At 43.6% G+C, this 16,612-nt stretch overlaps 1 protein-coding gene across 4 annotated transcripts in view; it reads right to left on the reverse strand.

Moving 5' to 3' along the window:
- Nucleotides 1-16,612, reverse strand: part of LOC124288903 (NAD(+) hydrolase sarm1-like) — a 36,154-nt gene that overhangs the window by 8,752 nt on the left and 10,790 nt on the right. For all 4 annotated transcript variants that reach the window (XM_046725494.1, XM_046725493.1, XM_046725492.1 and 1 more), the window contains exons 3-6: nt 15,041-15,217; nt 11,494-11,618; nt 10,716-10,951; nt 8,509-8,644 (exon numbers count right to left, since the gene is read on the reverse strand). In XM_046725494.1, the coding sequence (XP_046581450.1) occupies nt 8,509-8,644; nt 10,716-10,951; nt 11,494-11,618; nt 15,041-15,217 (674 nt within the window). The remainder of the gene's footprint in view (nt 1-8,508; nt 8,645-10,715; nt 10,952-11,493; nt 11,619-15,040; nt 15,218-16,612) is intronic.

The following is a 16,612-nucleotide window of genomic DNA, read 5'->3' on the forward strand; positions in this document are numbered from 1 at the left end:
ATCGAAAGATTGGTCCCCGGTGCGGAAGGCTGGTTAAGGGGTGGAAGTGCGATATGAGCAGTCACGTGGAAAGCAATATCGCACTGAGAGTGGTAGGTATCCCGAGTCGAATACGGACATGATCAGTATAAAATACTGTCAGTGTCGGGTCAGTGGGAATCGCATGGATGTACCCAACCCTTCTACCAGAGTTCACCACAACAAGTAAAGTCGTCTTCCACGTCAACAAGTGAAGGGAGAGAGACGATATACTTGAAAAATTAGGGCCAGACAGCCAATTGTGAATAAGTGGCAATTTTAAGGTGGGCTGGGTCGCCGACGAGGCGGTCGAACCCTGTTCATGCCAGCTACGACGCGATGTACAAGAGGATGCTGCCTAGGCAGAGCACCATCGAACGAGGTGTGAAACGTGGAAATAGCCATGGAGTACCCGGCAATGATGGAGGTCATAAGGCTCTCAACCAAAACGAGGTTATAGTAACTCCAATATCCGAACTAAATCCGCAGAATAGGGATTATGAAATCCCCCTATCTGCCCCCCGTGCAGAGTGAGAATGTCTGGCCGAAGAGGTAATTCGAATCCCGGCGTGCGGGATCGAACACCAACCTGACTGCTGTCAATTCCAGCACATTGATGTGCAGGTTGTGACTTCGTCTCAAGAGGCTGCAGGTCACCCAGAACATCGCCCTAACCCGGTAGGGATGTATCTGGCTGGACTGAGAGCGACGGTGTCTCCAGGGGTGGGGACCCTCGGAGAGACGCCTGACGTCTGTCCATCTGACTGCGTGAGGTTGACAATTCCGCCCAGTTTCGTAACTGATCGTGAGGTCCCCAGACTCAACAGTTATCTGAAACCACGATGAGTCAGTCGCCTATGTACGGGTGACAACACCGGCACTGCAATCTGGCTATCTGAGCTGTAATAAACCTCAATTTGGTGAGTCAGTCGCCTATGTACGGGTGACAACACCGGCACTGCGATCTGGCTATCTGAGCTGTAATAAACCTCAATTTGGTGAACACCCTTGGCACCGTAATGTAGCCTAAGGAGAGCACACGAAACTGGTAGCACGTCCCGTCAAGCAAGAAACCGAAGGTAAATCTTGAAATCAGGGTGCAATGGAACAAGGAGGTACGCGACCTCGAGGTCGATTGACGTGCGCCAATCCCCTGTCTCGGCAGATGAGATCACCGAGCGCGGTGTCTCCATCTTGAAGGACAGTACCTCTATAAACTTGTTCAGTTCTCAGATGAGAATGGGTCTGAACATTCCGTTCGTAATGGCAACTATGAAATAAGTGGAGTCAAACCCCACATATTCCTGACCATTGGAAACCACCACACTGGTTGCCTAGCCCAGCAAAGACTGGATCTGGGTGGAGCATACAGCGTTGATCTGTGAAGGGGAAAGAACGGCAGACTTAAGGGAGAGTGTGAGGCCTTGTCCCGGATGCCGTGCTGGAAGCAGGCTTCCCTCCAGGAGGCGAACTCCAACGGTTCGGGTAGTCGACATGGACAACACCTGAGGCAACACAGATTCTATCTCGCACTTGCCCTCAGGGACGAACCTACTTAGTGGTAAGTTCAAAGTAGCGAAATGAGCCGAAGCTCAAATCGACTTGTCCACTGTACGAGCCTGAACCCCGATTCCGAGGCACATGTGAGAAGCCTGACAATCAAGGTTTCACAAGCACTCAGACAGACCTCGGAGCGGCGAGGTGACAGTCACACCCGGCACACTCGATGGCATCTAGGTCAATACGCCGATAGACATCAGGCCGAGACCTGAACTACCGGAGCCGAGACCTGAACTACCGGAGTCGGGAATCTGCGCCCTACCAGTGCGAAGCCTGGGTGCGGCACTACCCACGGGTTCAGAGAATCCGCGAGAGCGAAGCTCAGCTGTTCTAGACCGAACCCCGATCCCGGTGACATCGAGGGAGTAGCCTGATAAATCAGGTTTCCCCAAGTACTCTCAAAAGCACTGAGCGTATAGTCAAACATAGCCTATAGCTTATATAAATACCCATACATACACATGTATGTACGTAAGTGCTCGGGTCGGCGGTTCGAGTTCGAACCCCGATCCCCAACACATGGGAGTGGCCTGACAATGCAGGGCTCCCCTGGTGTACACGGGTAGACCTCGGCGCGTCGAGGTGATCGGCAGCTCGTCACACTCAACGGCCTCTTGGCCAGGGCATCGATAGACATCAGGCCGAGACCTGAGCTAACAGCCGGGGATCTGCTCGTGCGGGGCGAAGACCAGGTCGGTGCTAGTCCGATCTGCAGTCCCGAGACACAAGGGAGTAGCCTGGCAATGCAGGTTGCCCCTGGTGGACACAGGTAGACCTAGGGAGCGCCGAGGTGATCGGCAGCTCAGTGGAACCCAGACCGGGGCGCCGAGAGGAACCTGCCGATATACAGGTTTCCCGGGCAACCCCGACTGACCTCGTGGCGCCGAGGTGTCCCCGAGCTGGTCGGCGCCTAGGCGACCGCCAGTCAGGGCACCAGGGCAAAACCTGCAGGGCAAAACCTGCATCGCCGGGCTTGGCGCCCGTGAATCGAACCTGAGCCGAAGCTAGGTCGCCACAAGGTGCCCGCCGAGGTGTCCCTCGAAGCTGGTCTGCGCCTGAAGGCGACCGCCAGTCAGGGCACCAGGCTAAGACAGGGCAAAACCTGCATCGGCGCCAGGCGCCCGTGGCGAACCTGAGCCGAAGCTAGGTCGCCACAAGGTGCCGAAGGCACACCATCACCTGAGCGAAGCCAGGATCAAGCTGCCTGGGAGGCGCGTTCTCGAGCCAGAGCTCGGGCGCAGTAACCCCCAGATGCGTCCGATCCACCCCGACGACAGGCGTGCTGAGCTCCTTTATGCGGAACCCAGACAGCACCGTGTCAATCGGGCGGGATTTCACCACAGACGACAACTGGTGAACTTACCTTCAAGATCAACACTTTGCGAGGCGAAGCTCCTTACGGAGCCGGACATTGCGCTATCAATCATCGACTTGACATTATATTGAAGAATATGTTGCTGCAATAGTGAAGCAAATTGAGTCATATTTAAGTCAGCAACATTGTTTGCTGGGGAAACAATAAAGGGATTTCCTTAGAAACCTTTTATTCAAATATTATCCCCCGCCTGAAGCAGATTAGTGAAAAACATAAAATCTGCGTGTCGGAAAGAATGCTTGGCGAGGCGCAGAAACCCAGACAAAACCACAACCTCGGCCTATGAGCCACGTTGTGTGTAAACGTATGAAATATGTATCATAATACAACATAATGTAACAGGAATATTGACGCAAGGGCGTTTATTATGAGCATTCTTGATCGTGGTGGCGCCCTCGGCTAAACACCGGAGGCACACTTTATGACCATCCTGTGGCGGTAGTGTGCATGGCACAACGCACAGGGCTTAAACTGCAACAAAAGAACCACGCCAGTGTTACTAGCAGGAACTGTGAAGCAGCAAACACATAAACACAAGTAATAGCAAGAATAATCCGCGACGGGCGATATATAAATGCTACAAGCTACAGCCATTTAAATACTAAACATACAATGCAAAGCAGAAAAGGCTAGCCACCCCTCGTGTACTAGTGACAGAGTAAAGTTGAGTGATCTGAAACTAACACTATCAAAATTACTCCACAACGACTTACCACAAATTCACTGAAAAGAAAGAGAATTTAGGCAAGCCTACCATATAATATGCAAACATAATATATGAACTCCCTACTACAAGCTACCAAGAACATATAGCAAGGAAACCACGATCGCGGTCCGGCCATTTTGCCTGCCACATGGCTGGAAAACAGAGAACCAATGGCAAAGTTACAACAAAAGATGAATGAAAATATCCACATATGACGTCCATCTAACGCCTCGCGGGCGTGAGAAAGGAACCATACATACAGATTGAGACTCTTTTACACTCATCATTATCGGTAGGAGAGCAAACTCGAAGCGAACACAACGCGACGCCTATTCAACAGAGCGACAGCATGAAAAGTGAGGTACGAGGTAGACGGCGAGAGTTACCTGCTCTTGGCTGTGTTGGTCCGGTGGGGCCCTGTAGGGGTGGTCTCACAAGACAAAACGAGGTTTTTTTGTTTTGTAAATATTTTATTACAAATATAGTTACAACTGTCGTAGGATTTAAAATGGACATTTTAATGCTTATATGTACCCCAAGGAGGACTTCTTCTGAAAAAGAATTGTGGAGTAGAAACCTGGTGTGACGCAGTCTTGTTTTATCTCTTCTATTGCCTCTTTCTCTAGTAGAGATGTGATGGCTTCTAGTAGATTTCCCTTCTGGTCTGCAGCGTAGTTGTGAACCATAGGGTTGATTGTTACTGGTGGTACTGCTTGTAGCTGTATCCTGTAACCTGTGCGTAGGATCTGAGATACGAAGTCGTCTTGAAGAATTCCCCAATTCTTCCAGTAGAGTTGCAGACGTCTACCCACTTGTGAGGGTTGTACTGGAACGGCTGGGGGTGGAAGACTCCAGTCGTTCCGAACCTGTATTTCATCGTCTGGAACTTCTGGCTTTGAAAGGGCCGACCTCTTCCGTCAGAGTTACCTCTTGGAGCTGCGGATGAAGCGTAAAAGAATCCTTATTCCCTTTAGCGTTGCCTGTTTTCTTATCCCTTGCTCTCTGGATGCCTGCAAACTTCGATTTGCCGGAATAACGTTGGGAGGTCTGACGTATTACACTGGCCAGTGTATCGATAGACTTGATCATCATCACTTCTGGGGAATCTTTAACGACTTCCTTGGCGACTTCATCAATTTCTCCGGCAAAAATGGATGGTGCTGACCAAGGGGCTCTGTAGAGTGTCTTGGTAAATTTCTCGCTCCAAGTACAGGAAGATAACAGTCCTTGCCTTTTTGATAATGTTAAGCCTGCAGAAATGGATGATAGGTGTTCAGACATGAACTGATGATCCTTTTTCTGCGTAAGTAGAGCTGAATAAACCATTCGATCTTCGAGATGAGAGTCTCGTTGATAGCTCTTGACCTGGCTAGGCCGAAGAAGGTTCGTCTGGTTACTGTGTCTAACTGTGCCAGCTTTTTATCTTCTATCTCGTAATCTTTCGTCCGAGTGTCATTGATGATCTTATAATTCTCATCTATCTCTGGAGCCTTCATGAAGGGTTCCATGTGGTGTAGAGAGAACTTCTTAGCGTTGAACGACGGAATACTCTGAGTCTTCTTGAAGGCTGTGCTGAGGTTGTCTGGAAAGTCTAAGACAGGGTCGATAGGTGGCATCGTGAGTGAGTCTATATCATCATTCACCATCAAGTATGATAGTGCTTCGTTGGTCTCCTTAGAGGGTGATGCGAGTTCCAAACCATTGGCCATCCATGACTTGATTTCCAAGTCGGAAAATATAATTCCGCCATCATCTTCCTGCTCTGAGGACGGATGTCTTCTATTGTCGTCTGAACGAGGAGATCTGTAAGGTGATCTGTAAGACGATCTGTGTGGTGACCTGCGTGGCGATCTGTAAGGCGACCTGCGTGGTGACCTTCGTGGCGAACCATATGTTCGTGAATGTATTCATGACTTCCTTCGTGGGGACCTCACGGAGATAGAGATGACCGTGCGTGCCTTCGCGCGAACCTGCGTGTAGGTGAACGGCTTTGTCGAGGGTTGGAGTCTTGTGACGAATCTCTATGCCTTTGTATGGATGTTGATTCTCTTCTCCTTGGTAACGAACCGTTGCGTGCAGGTTCGTGACTAACGTCCGTATCTGACGTTGATGATGATCTACGTGGGTTCGGCGAACGTCTGGTCCTTCCGTCGAACGTATTTGGTGCGGGTTCCACGTTGGTATGGCTGCCAGGTATTCGTGCGGACGCTGTAGTCGAGCTGGAATCTTCCTGTATGCTCTGCAGGACGTTGGTTCCCAACGGACGTGGTGTGCAGCTCAGTTGACCTTCACTCGGGTTCATCGCAGACGTCGTCTTCGTCGCAGCTCTCTTGCGTGCGAACCGTTGTTCCATGAGATCCAACATCTGTTGGGTAAATTGCTGCATAAAGGCGCCCGGGTTGAAGGTCTGCGTTGTCTGTTGTACTGACAATGCATCTGAGACGGATGAGGCTTCTTCCGAAGGGCGTTGATCCTTCGTGCCGAACGTCTGCGTTGAAAGGTTGTCCTGCGTGATCACTGTAGAAGACGTCTTCGTCTTCTTCTTAGATGTGATCTCAGGGATGAGGATAGGCGCCTCATCGTAGACATCTATATCTTCCAGAGGGACGATCTCAGCTGAAAAGGACCTCGTTTTCTGCGTTGCCCCGTGTGGAGACTTCGACGAAGTCTTAGTTGTAGCTGACTTCTTCTTCTGGGAAGATGATGCCCTAATCTTCTTAGACTGCGAAGAGGGTGTATCATATGTAGATGACCTCTTCCTCGAGCCAGCGTTGTCTATGGCGGCAACCTCCTCCGTAGACGACCCCGGTAGACCACTGGAATGGTGCATTTGCGCAGACACCCACTGCCGGTCCTCTGCAAGCTTAGCCGGTTTAGACATGTTGTGTAATTCTCGTCTGGACCTGTCCTTTGCATGTCTAGACAGATAATATGAATATTTGTAAAATGCAATATCAGACAGGTGAAAACACAACTGACGAGTGTCAGATAAACATACAGGCTTGCAATTAGGACATAGGTTATGTGGATCAACAGCAGACAATCGATACCTACAACCAGAACAAGATTTCATCAATTGTAAACAATGTGAATAATCACGTAAAAACGTGATAAAACAGAGAAATTTTAGAATTAATTCCGTAGAATATTGTAGGTAAATGTTAACTTAAGCCTTATACAGCTAATTTAGAAGAAAGGCCTAAATAATAAAAGGATATAATGCCGTATAGGGGACCAGGTGCTCTCACAACCGCCCACTCGGGCGAATCAGGAGAGAGTGAAGAGCATGGGAGACAGGTGGCGCCGTTTCCCGCCAAAACCTGGGAAGGGAGGTGACTCCTGGTAAGTGATTTTACGTCCGCTTTTTTTAAGGGAGCTTCAAAAGGGGATTCAAGTGTTCCACTAGCATTCGGAAGGAAAGGGAGACAAGCAATAAGCATGAGTCAGGATAAGGAAAAATATGATATCTTCAATATCTGATAAATCAGATCTGAGTTTTGTGACCATTTTCCAGAGATACCATAGCTGGGAACATGCTTACAAAGTTTGCGTTCTATCAAAGGAAATGTTCAGGCTAACAACAGAGATGCTACAACATGAATTAACTTGACTTTCAGTAATAGAGAAACCACAACAAATTGCAGATTTGTGAAAAAGCCTGAAGGGATGTGTATCTACGACACTTATCACTTTGGAGAAACCCATTAGTTGAAAACACTTTGTTACTAATGCCCTGTAGCTCAATAACAAAGGCTATAACCAGAATACTCATATGCTACCACTGCTTTGATGAAGTAACCATTTTTAACCGTCACATAACAGTACTGACATTTACAACTAAATGCAAAACCCTCAAAGCTTTGTTGCTCAGTTTTACCTGAATCTTTCTGACAAATATCAGAGCTTTGGAAGAAGCATACCTTGCAGATATACATATAAAAATGGCAATGGAGATTAACAAACTTAAAATGACATATTAATATTGCTGCCATGCTAGCCATGTTTAAAACGGAATCAGAAGGAATCAAGTTTAAGACAATTTACCATGAAATAAGTCATACGAGGTTAAAAGTTGAGGTGAACTTGTCATGTGACGGGTCAGTCACCACCTGAATGACGTACACATTACACAGAGGTAAAGTCTTCCTCAACTGGGCCTCCCAACCAAAGGATGAACTGTACCAAGTTTGTGTGAGCCACAGTAAATGCTTCTTGAGTTAACTGGTAAACATTTTTCCGACAATTACATTGGCATTGACCTTGATGTTTGACATGACTAATCAGGGTGTGAAAATGCTCTTCAAATCATTAAAGTTATACTCAAATAATGATGATTTCCCGGAAATGCCATCATCACAGGTCTTTCCAAAATATAGACTGCAGGTTTGACATGATTCTGACAAAACCACAAAACATCCTAACTGACATGAATTCTGCCAAAGGTGCAGCTATCAATCAGGTGAAGACTTCAGTTCAACTGACTGACTGAGTTTTGGTTTTACGCCGCTTTTAGCAATATTCCAGCAACATCATGGCAGGGGACACCAGAAATGGGCTTCATACATTGTACCCATGTGGGGATTCAAACCCGGGTCTTCGGCGTGACGAGCCAACGCTTTAACCACTAGGCTACCCCACCGCCCCACTTCAGTTCAAACACGGTTAAGCTTCTACCAGTAACTATCGGTTTGGCATTGGAATTGATGAATTTACCACATTTTTCAATGTATGAAAGAATTTTTCTTTCCGCTCAAATACTTTCATGCCAAGTGGAAATATATTATATATATATCTACCAAAGTGTAGCAGCAAATGTACCATAATGACTGTTTTTAAATACAGAACATACCTTGCTAGTTGTGACCCATTGGAGCGTCTGTAGGAGAGAAATACATCATTGGCCCTTAGACCACTGCCAAGACTGGATGCAAGGTCTCCAACTGCCATCACAAGATTCTGTCGGCTTGAAGAAGGACTTGATAAATCTGAAATTTTTTATTTTTACAACTGACAATAGTAACATTATGGATTAGATGTTTGATTGGCATTTTAGAAGATGCTATTTGATGAACATAGAGACTTTTCTGAACACTGTTTTTCAGTTCTACCTGATGATGGGACCAGAACAAGCCCTGAAACGTTGTACCAAACAATAAAAAGAAGATGAAACCCAGAAATGTCTCCATGTTTAACGTTAAGGATGCCTGCCATTCAAAGTATTGAACTTTTTCTCACATTGGTATAATCCAAGTCAAAACAATTAATATTGAACCTGAAACAAGGGTCATGTGAAGATGACACATGCCCATGATCTGGAGCAATTCGTACATTGGTGTTTGACTATGGATGCCACAACTGGCTCACTGCCATGTGATACCTTCAGTGGAGAAAACATTGATGCTGTTCAGTAGTGTTTAATATCCCAAATCATCAAAAGGCCAAAATCCAAAATTACACAGATTATTATAGCATAATACAGGTTTCATCAAGAAATATACAGTGATTTTGGCCCCCACTTGTCATCATGAAAACATTAGAAAGTAAATATTAGGACATGGAATTGAGGCTCCAGATTCCATGGAAGTTCTGGTCTGCTCCATGTGACTTGTGTTGCTGTTAGGGGATTTAGAAGGGGAATGGATATTCAGTTCATCATCCCTTCCATTCTGCTACGTTAACATTATAAGTAAAGATTTCTTCTGTCTATTGTCATTGATGCCACATTCAGAAATATATGACTTGGGAGCCTTCGTTGTAATATGGACTCCCCATGGATTGTATTGACACAACCTCTTTTCTTGCAAATATAGTTCCTCCTGCCTCCCTACACGAGTTTCTTGTGAATATAGTTCCTCCTGCCTCCCTACACGAGTTTCTTGTGGATATAGTTCCTCCTGCCTCCCTACATGAGTTTCTTGTGAATATAGTTCCTCCTGCCTCCCTACACGAGTTTCTTGTGAATATAGTTCCTCCTGCCTCCCTACATGAGTTTCTTGTGAATATAGTTCCTCCTGCCTCCCTACACGAGTTTCTTGTGAATATAGTTCCTCCTGCCTCCCTACACGAGTTTCTTGTGAATATAGTTCCTCCTGCCTCCCTACACGAGTTTCTTGTGAATATAGTTCCTCCTGCCTCCCTACATGAGTTTCTTGTGAATATAGTTCCTCCTGCCTCCCTACACGAGTTTCTTGTGAATATAGTTCCTCCTGCCTCCCTACACGAGTTTCTTGTGAATATAGTTCCTCCTGCCTCCCTACACAAGTTTCTTGTGAATATAGTTCCTCCTGCCTCCCTACACGAAGTTTCTTGTGAATATAGTTCCTCCTGCCTCCCTACACGAAGTTTCTTGTGGATATAGTTCCTCCTGCCTCCCTACATGAGTTTCTTGCAAATATAGTTCCTCCTGCCTCCCTACACGAGTTTCTTGTGAATATAGTTCCTCCTGCCTCCCTACATGAGTTTCTTGTGGATATAGTTCCTCCTGCCTCCCTACACGAGTTTCTTGTGAATATAGTTCCTCCTGCCTCCCTACATGAGTTTCTTGTGAATATAGTTCCTCCTGCCTCCCTACACGAGTTTCTTGTGAATATAGTTCCTCCTGCCTCCCTACACGAGTTTCTTGTGAATATAGTTCCTCCTGCCTCCCTACACGAGTTTCTTGTGAATATAGTTCCTCCTGCCTCCCTACACGAAGTTTCTTGTGAATATAGTTCCTCCTGCCTCCCTACACGAAGTTTCTTGTGAATATAGTTCCTCCTGCCTCCCTACACGAGTTTCTTGTGAATATAGTTCCTCCTGCCTCCCTACACGAGTTTCTTGTGAATATAGTTCCTCCTGCCTCCCTACATGAGTTTCTTGTGGATATAGTTCCTCCTGCCTCCCTACACGAGTTTCTTGTGAATATAGTTCTTCCTGCCTCCCTACACGAGTTTCGACTACAGAGGTTAAATCACTTGATAAGCTTTAATAAATCCAAGGCTAAATACATGAGACTTTCAGACTTCTCTTTACTGACATGTTAACCTACTCAGTTTGAGATTTACCAATTGACATTACCATCAAGATTCTGTATGATTTTCTTTCGATGGATGCTGTTATTGATTCCACATTCACACCTCAGTTCATCTTCTGTTAGACAGCGAAGCATGAACTTGTCCACCCCCTGGCGTAACATGTAATATGTGTACTGAGAGAGGTCTGGGGTCAGGCTCATCAGCCATGGGTCAAGCCCTGTTGCATCACATGATGAGTAGTCAGCAGAGATCTTCAGAGATTTCAACTCTCGTAAGAACCTGTTTCAAAAGTTGAATAAAGTTATTTATATGTGGGAACATCAGTGAGATGGTGATAACCACTATAAACAGTATTCCAGATAAGGCGTGTCAGCTTAATAAGACAGGAAGTCTGAAGTGATCCCAGTCTTCAACATTTACCTCTTTCTTGAAACCCAAGGCCATGCACATTTCACAGATACAATATAACAGAGCTGAACCCACAATCATTGGAACATCAGACAACATTGAGACATAATAACTCTAAAAATATTACCTTTGATATGCCACAAACCCTGTATTTTGGTCTGCAATCACTTCTTTTGAAAATTCTGAAGATCCAGGTCTTCAGCTTCCCATGGCAAGAAAACCTTACTTGTTTCCTAAGTATGCTGGAGTCAGCTGTACAACTGAGTCTAATCTCTAGTATTTAAGTTATGTAGTAAAAGTGACTGTCATTATGTTTGTAATTGTCAATCATTGAGAAAAACAGAACATAATTAGCACGTAGGCCAAATATCCACCAACATACTGCACACCGTGGTCCTTAGAGTGGCTCATACCTCTTTCTGACAATGCTGGAGCTCATCTGCAGGCCTTCCTTAAGGTCGTCATCATTGAGTATAAGCAGCAGGTCACCATCAACCTCAGCTTCCTCCACGTGACTTGAATACTTGCTGAACCCAACCTACGAAACAAAGCAACTGTTTTGATGAGCAACACTTTCTTCTTACATAAGGTATAAGGTGTCTTGTACCAACTTACAGGTTATTAGGAGCCACATGACATATATTGCTAATACAGAAAAACTGCACATATTAAATATATCATTCAAAATGATATCAAATTGGCAAATTTCTTTTTAAACACGACACAGATTTAATGAGTTTTGTGTTTATTGGATGACAGCAGTTGATGCATTTTTGAAGCAGACAGATTATCATAATAATATTCAGGTATAAAATGTTGTCTGCTTGTCTTATAATGAGGACAAATTAATATAAAGTGAAATTTGTCTTCAATACAGCCTAGAAGACACTTTGTACATAACAATGGATGTGGGTATGTTTGTTTGTATATCCATTAACGTCCCTCAATCTTCCACCTATGACAAATGACAGCGGTCTTTAAATAACTGAGTCTAGCATTAACGTCCCTCAATCTTCCACCTATGACAAATGACAGCGGTCTTTAAATAACTGAGTCTAGCATTAACGTCCCTCAATCTTCCACCTATGACAAATGACAGCGGTCTTTAAATAACTGAGTCTAGCATTAACGTCCCTCAATCTTCCACCTATGACAAATGACAGCGGTCTTTAAATAACTGAGTCTAGCATTAACGTCCCTCAATCTTCCACCTATGACAAATGACAGCGGTCTTTAAATAACTGAGTCTAGCATTAACGCCCCTCAATCTTCCACCTATGACAAATGACAGCGGTCTTTAAATAACTGAGTCTAGCATTAACGCCCCTCAATCTTCCACCTATGACAAATGACAGCGGTCTTTAAATAATTGAGTCTAGCATTAACGCCCCTCAATCTTCCACCTATGACAAATGACAGCGGTCTTTAAATAATTGAGTCTAGCATTAACGCCCCTCAATCTTCCACCTATGACAAATGACAGCGGTCTTTAAATAACTGAGTCTAGCATTACAGTGATTTTGAAGCCTATAAAATCAGTAGGACAAATGTCCTGAGTGGGTGTCTGGCGATAGGCCATTGACCTAAAGCTCTTTTGACGATTTTTAAATCCCAATGCCATCATATAACTAAATTGTTAATGACATTTAATGTTGCAACTTGATTCTAGATATACAGCAAAATTAAAAGATCTAATCCCACTGTTGATAAAGATGAAATTTATTTTTGTAATATTTTTCAAATAATACAACTACAACATAAATAAATAGATTTTTTAATGAAAATGCAAGCATTTATAATGTCCAGAAATATCACAAAAGAAGCAAAAACTATGGCGATTTTTTTCCATTTGTGACATGTCATAACATCCCCGTGCCTTTTTCTTTTACATTTTCATTTTTACGTAATCAGAAAATTATTATATAAAGATTTCTTAAATAATATGTATGGTCAAGCCTATTTCCGATATCAGTGGCTTTCCGCTCGGTAACATGACACAACAACGGAAAATACCTCCGTTTTCGAAGCTTCGTATGAATAACATGCGAGGCGAATCGTTTGATGGCGGGTATCGTTCGAAAGCTCTGAACATCAACAATATCACTATACCCTTGCTGAGAGTATTTTCACAGATGTAAGAAGCGATTTTATTGGATAAAGATTGGTTTCTAATGACGCTTTTTCCCGCCACAGTCTGCTATAAGGGTCGTGATTGGTCAAAATCAGACACGTGACATGAGGCAGCCAATCATATTACGGCAATGGATACCGCCCTCGTGAAAACTTAAAAACTTAGACGAAAGTTTTGGGTAAAATAATGCTATTCGAACATATTAAGCACTAAATCGCTATCTATCGTAAATTATGGAACTTATTGGACGTATTGTGCTAGGTTATGACCTGTGACAAAATGCTTCATGCATATATTTTTCGCATTAAACATCGCGGTCCAAGTTGAAGATTGAGGCGGCGAAGCCGAGATGTCACTTGTCAGTGACTTGACTTGTTGCATTACATGATCGCACAAAAAGATGGAAATAGTAATTTTATATGTACGTTTGACAACTTTTATGAATGCTATTGTTGATTTTATTCATTAGTTTATTCAATTTATTTAATGATTTCCTTGAAACATTGTTACATGCGGTTGGGGTCGGGAAACCCCATTTCTGATTGTCGAATGCTTAAAATAGCAGCCAATCGCGTAATCCATTACATGTACATTTGGTAGCTTAGTGTGATAAAAATGGATGCGTAAACACATACACGCCACGGAAACATGATCAAGATTTCGTAGTTAGGTTTTGATGAATTTGTAAATGATAATGTTCGTAATTTATTAGGTCCAATATGTGAAAATAACATCGAAATTATCGATCGGCCCGAAGTGTCCTAATTAGTAAGAAAGTAGTCGGTCATTTGAAAATGTTATCGGACTATGACCGAAGGCCGATGACAATCTGAAACCCTTCATTAACGTCCCTCAATCTTCCACCTATGACAAATGACAGCGGTCTTTAAATAACTGAGTCTAGCATTAACGTCCCTCAATCTTCCACCTATGACAAATTCTTGCATAAACGTGCCCCTCAATCTTCCACCTATGACAAATGACAGCGGTCTTTAAATAACTGAGTATAGCATTAACGTCCCTCAATCTTCCACCTATGACAAATGACAGCGGTCTTTAAATAACTGAGTCTAGCATTAACGTCCCTCAATCTTCCACCTATGACAAATGACAGCGGTCTTTAAATAACTGAGTCTAACATTAACGTCCCTCAATCTCCACCTATGACAAATGACAGCGGTCTTTAAATAACTGAGTCTAGCATTAACGTCCCTCAATCTTCCACCTATGACAAATGACAGCGGTCTTTAAATAACTGAGTCTAGCATTAACGTCCCTCAATCTTCCACCTATGACAAATGACAGCGGTCTTTAAATAACTGAGTCTAGCATTAACGTCCCTCAATCTTCCACCTATGACAAATGACAGCGGTCTTTAAATAACTGAGTCTAGCATTAACGTCCCTCAATCTTCCACCTATGACAAATGACAGCGGTCTTTAAATAACTGAGTCTAGACCAGACAATGTAGTGATTAACATCTTGAGCACCAATGGACACAATTGGGATACATGCATCAACAAAGTCAGCAATTCTGACCACCTGATCCGGTGTGTTCCCTCACATGAAGCATGGGTTGAGTTTACCTGGATTGTCTCAGGTGTGAGTGGGTGTGTGTGTTGACAGTAAATATCGTAGTAACCCAGCAAAACAGTCATTAACTTCTCCATGACATCTCCCCCGTGAACTGGCAGGTGAACTTCAGTGATATATGACAAACTGAACTCAACCAGTTGTAACATGCCGACAAGACACAGCAAAGATAATAAAAACAAAACAAGTCAAAACCCAGTAGAGTTGAATATTGTACTTTTAGTGACCAGTGGTACCTGAGAGACCCAATAGGAGACATCAGTAACAGTCCAGAGAGGCACCTGCTGTGAAAGACGATGTGGGATTTTTTCACCTATCACCTTCAGAGCCTCTGCTGCTAGTTTTGAGGCCACAGCATTAGGGCTGCCTGCTATCTTCTTTAGAGGCTGTACAGCACAAATCTCATGGAATATCTGAAGACAACAATGATAGATTTAAAAAACCACATAGACAATGACAACGATGATTTGATATTTGGGATGCATAAAAGTAATTTTGACGTAATTATATTTGCAATAACAGATACACGAATACATGACTTGCTAAAAGTCAGATTTGTCATAGCTTGACTATAAAATGTAATTTATTGTTAACATGTGTTTGTACATCGCCTCAACTTGGACAGGTCATAATGTTTCAACATGAATAAAATACAGAGCAATTTCAATCAGTAGTACTGAAGTACCATGACTATAGTTCTTATTATTTTCATCTGTAAAGTAAAAGTTGCAACTAAAATAATACGGCACTAGATTATGTAATGTTGTTACCTTTAAAGTTCATTTATGTTATATCACTGGATATCTCTCAACAGAATCACCTGTAGACAAATGTGTGTGCAGCTGATTACTATTTCTGGCATACACAGTTAATGCATATGAAAATACACACAGTAATCTTGATCTCCAGTTCATTAATGCAGCAAAGACCACTCATAGGTTTTGCATTATTTTCCCTGGCTCAAATAATTTCATTTCAGAATATTTCAATCTGTATACATTGACCACAAGGGAATGGAGGTCATGTCAGGGCATGCGGTAATGTGAAAACAAGTCAGTTTACTGAATCAAGCTCCATAGTGCAATTACAGAACACATATTGTTCATGTAGACTTCTTGCAACTTCCATACTGTTTTGGCGGGGTGGAATTCACCATAATATTTTGATTTCAACTAACAACTAAGGTACCTTAGCTTCAGGTTGTTTTGTGGAACAGTATGTCAACCTAAACTGAGGCTAAAGGTTAAAATCTTACAACTTCAGATCACAATAGCACTAAAGTCTCATGTGGAACATGGCCCTGGATTCCAACCTCACAACCATCAGCAAATTCCTATGCATTTACATCACATGCTTCCAGGGACTTTTAAGAGAGACCAGAGTGATTTCATCAGTCCATCAGCACCTCATCACTTATAATAACATGGTAACTCTATTGTGAAAAACTTAAGTAACTTGACACCCTAACAGTAGCACCTTGTTTGCGGAAGATTATGACAGAAGCAGATGTGATACATGTGGTCTCACCATAGGCAAGTGAGTTTGTTCAAAACTGCTTCTGCTCACCCTGCAGAAAATGGGTACCCAGTGTGATAAGTCATGTGACTATTAATCTTCTAGTGCCTTGCCAGCAGCTTGGGTTATCCTGGGTAATAATAATCGGATTGTCTACGCTTTGAGCAACCGCAACGGACGGAAAATAGCGCATAACAAATGCACTTATTATTATCATGATACACAACAGAATATTAAGAATGACACAATGGACATACAGGCCATGACATAAGCTCAACTGTCTTTTGGTTTGT

This window comes from Haliotis rubra, unplaced genomic scaffold, assembly GCF_003918875.1.
Source record: "Haliotis rubra isolate DU_JTF1 unplaced genomic scaffold, ASM391887v1 Scf429, whole genome shotgun sequence".
NCBI classification, from domain to species: domain Eukaryota; kingdom Metazoa; phylum Mollusca; class Gastropoda; order Lepetellida; family Haliotidae; genus Haliotis; species Haliotis rubra.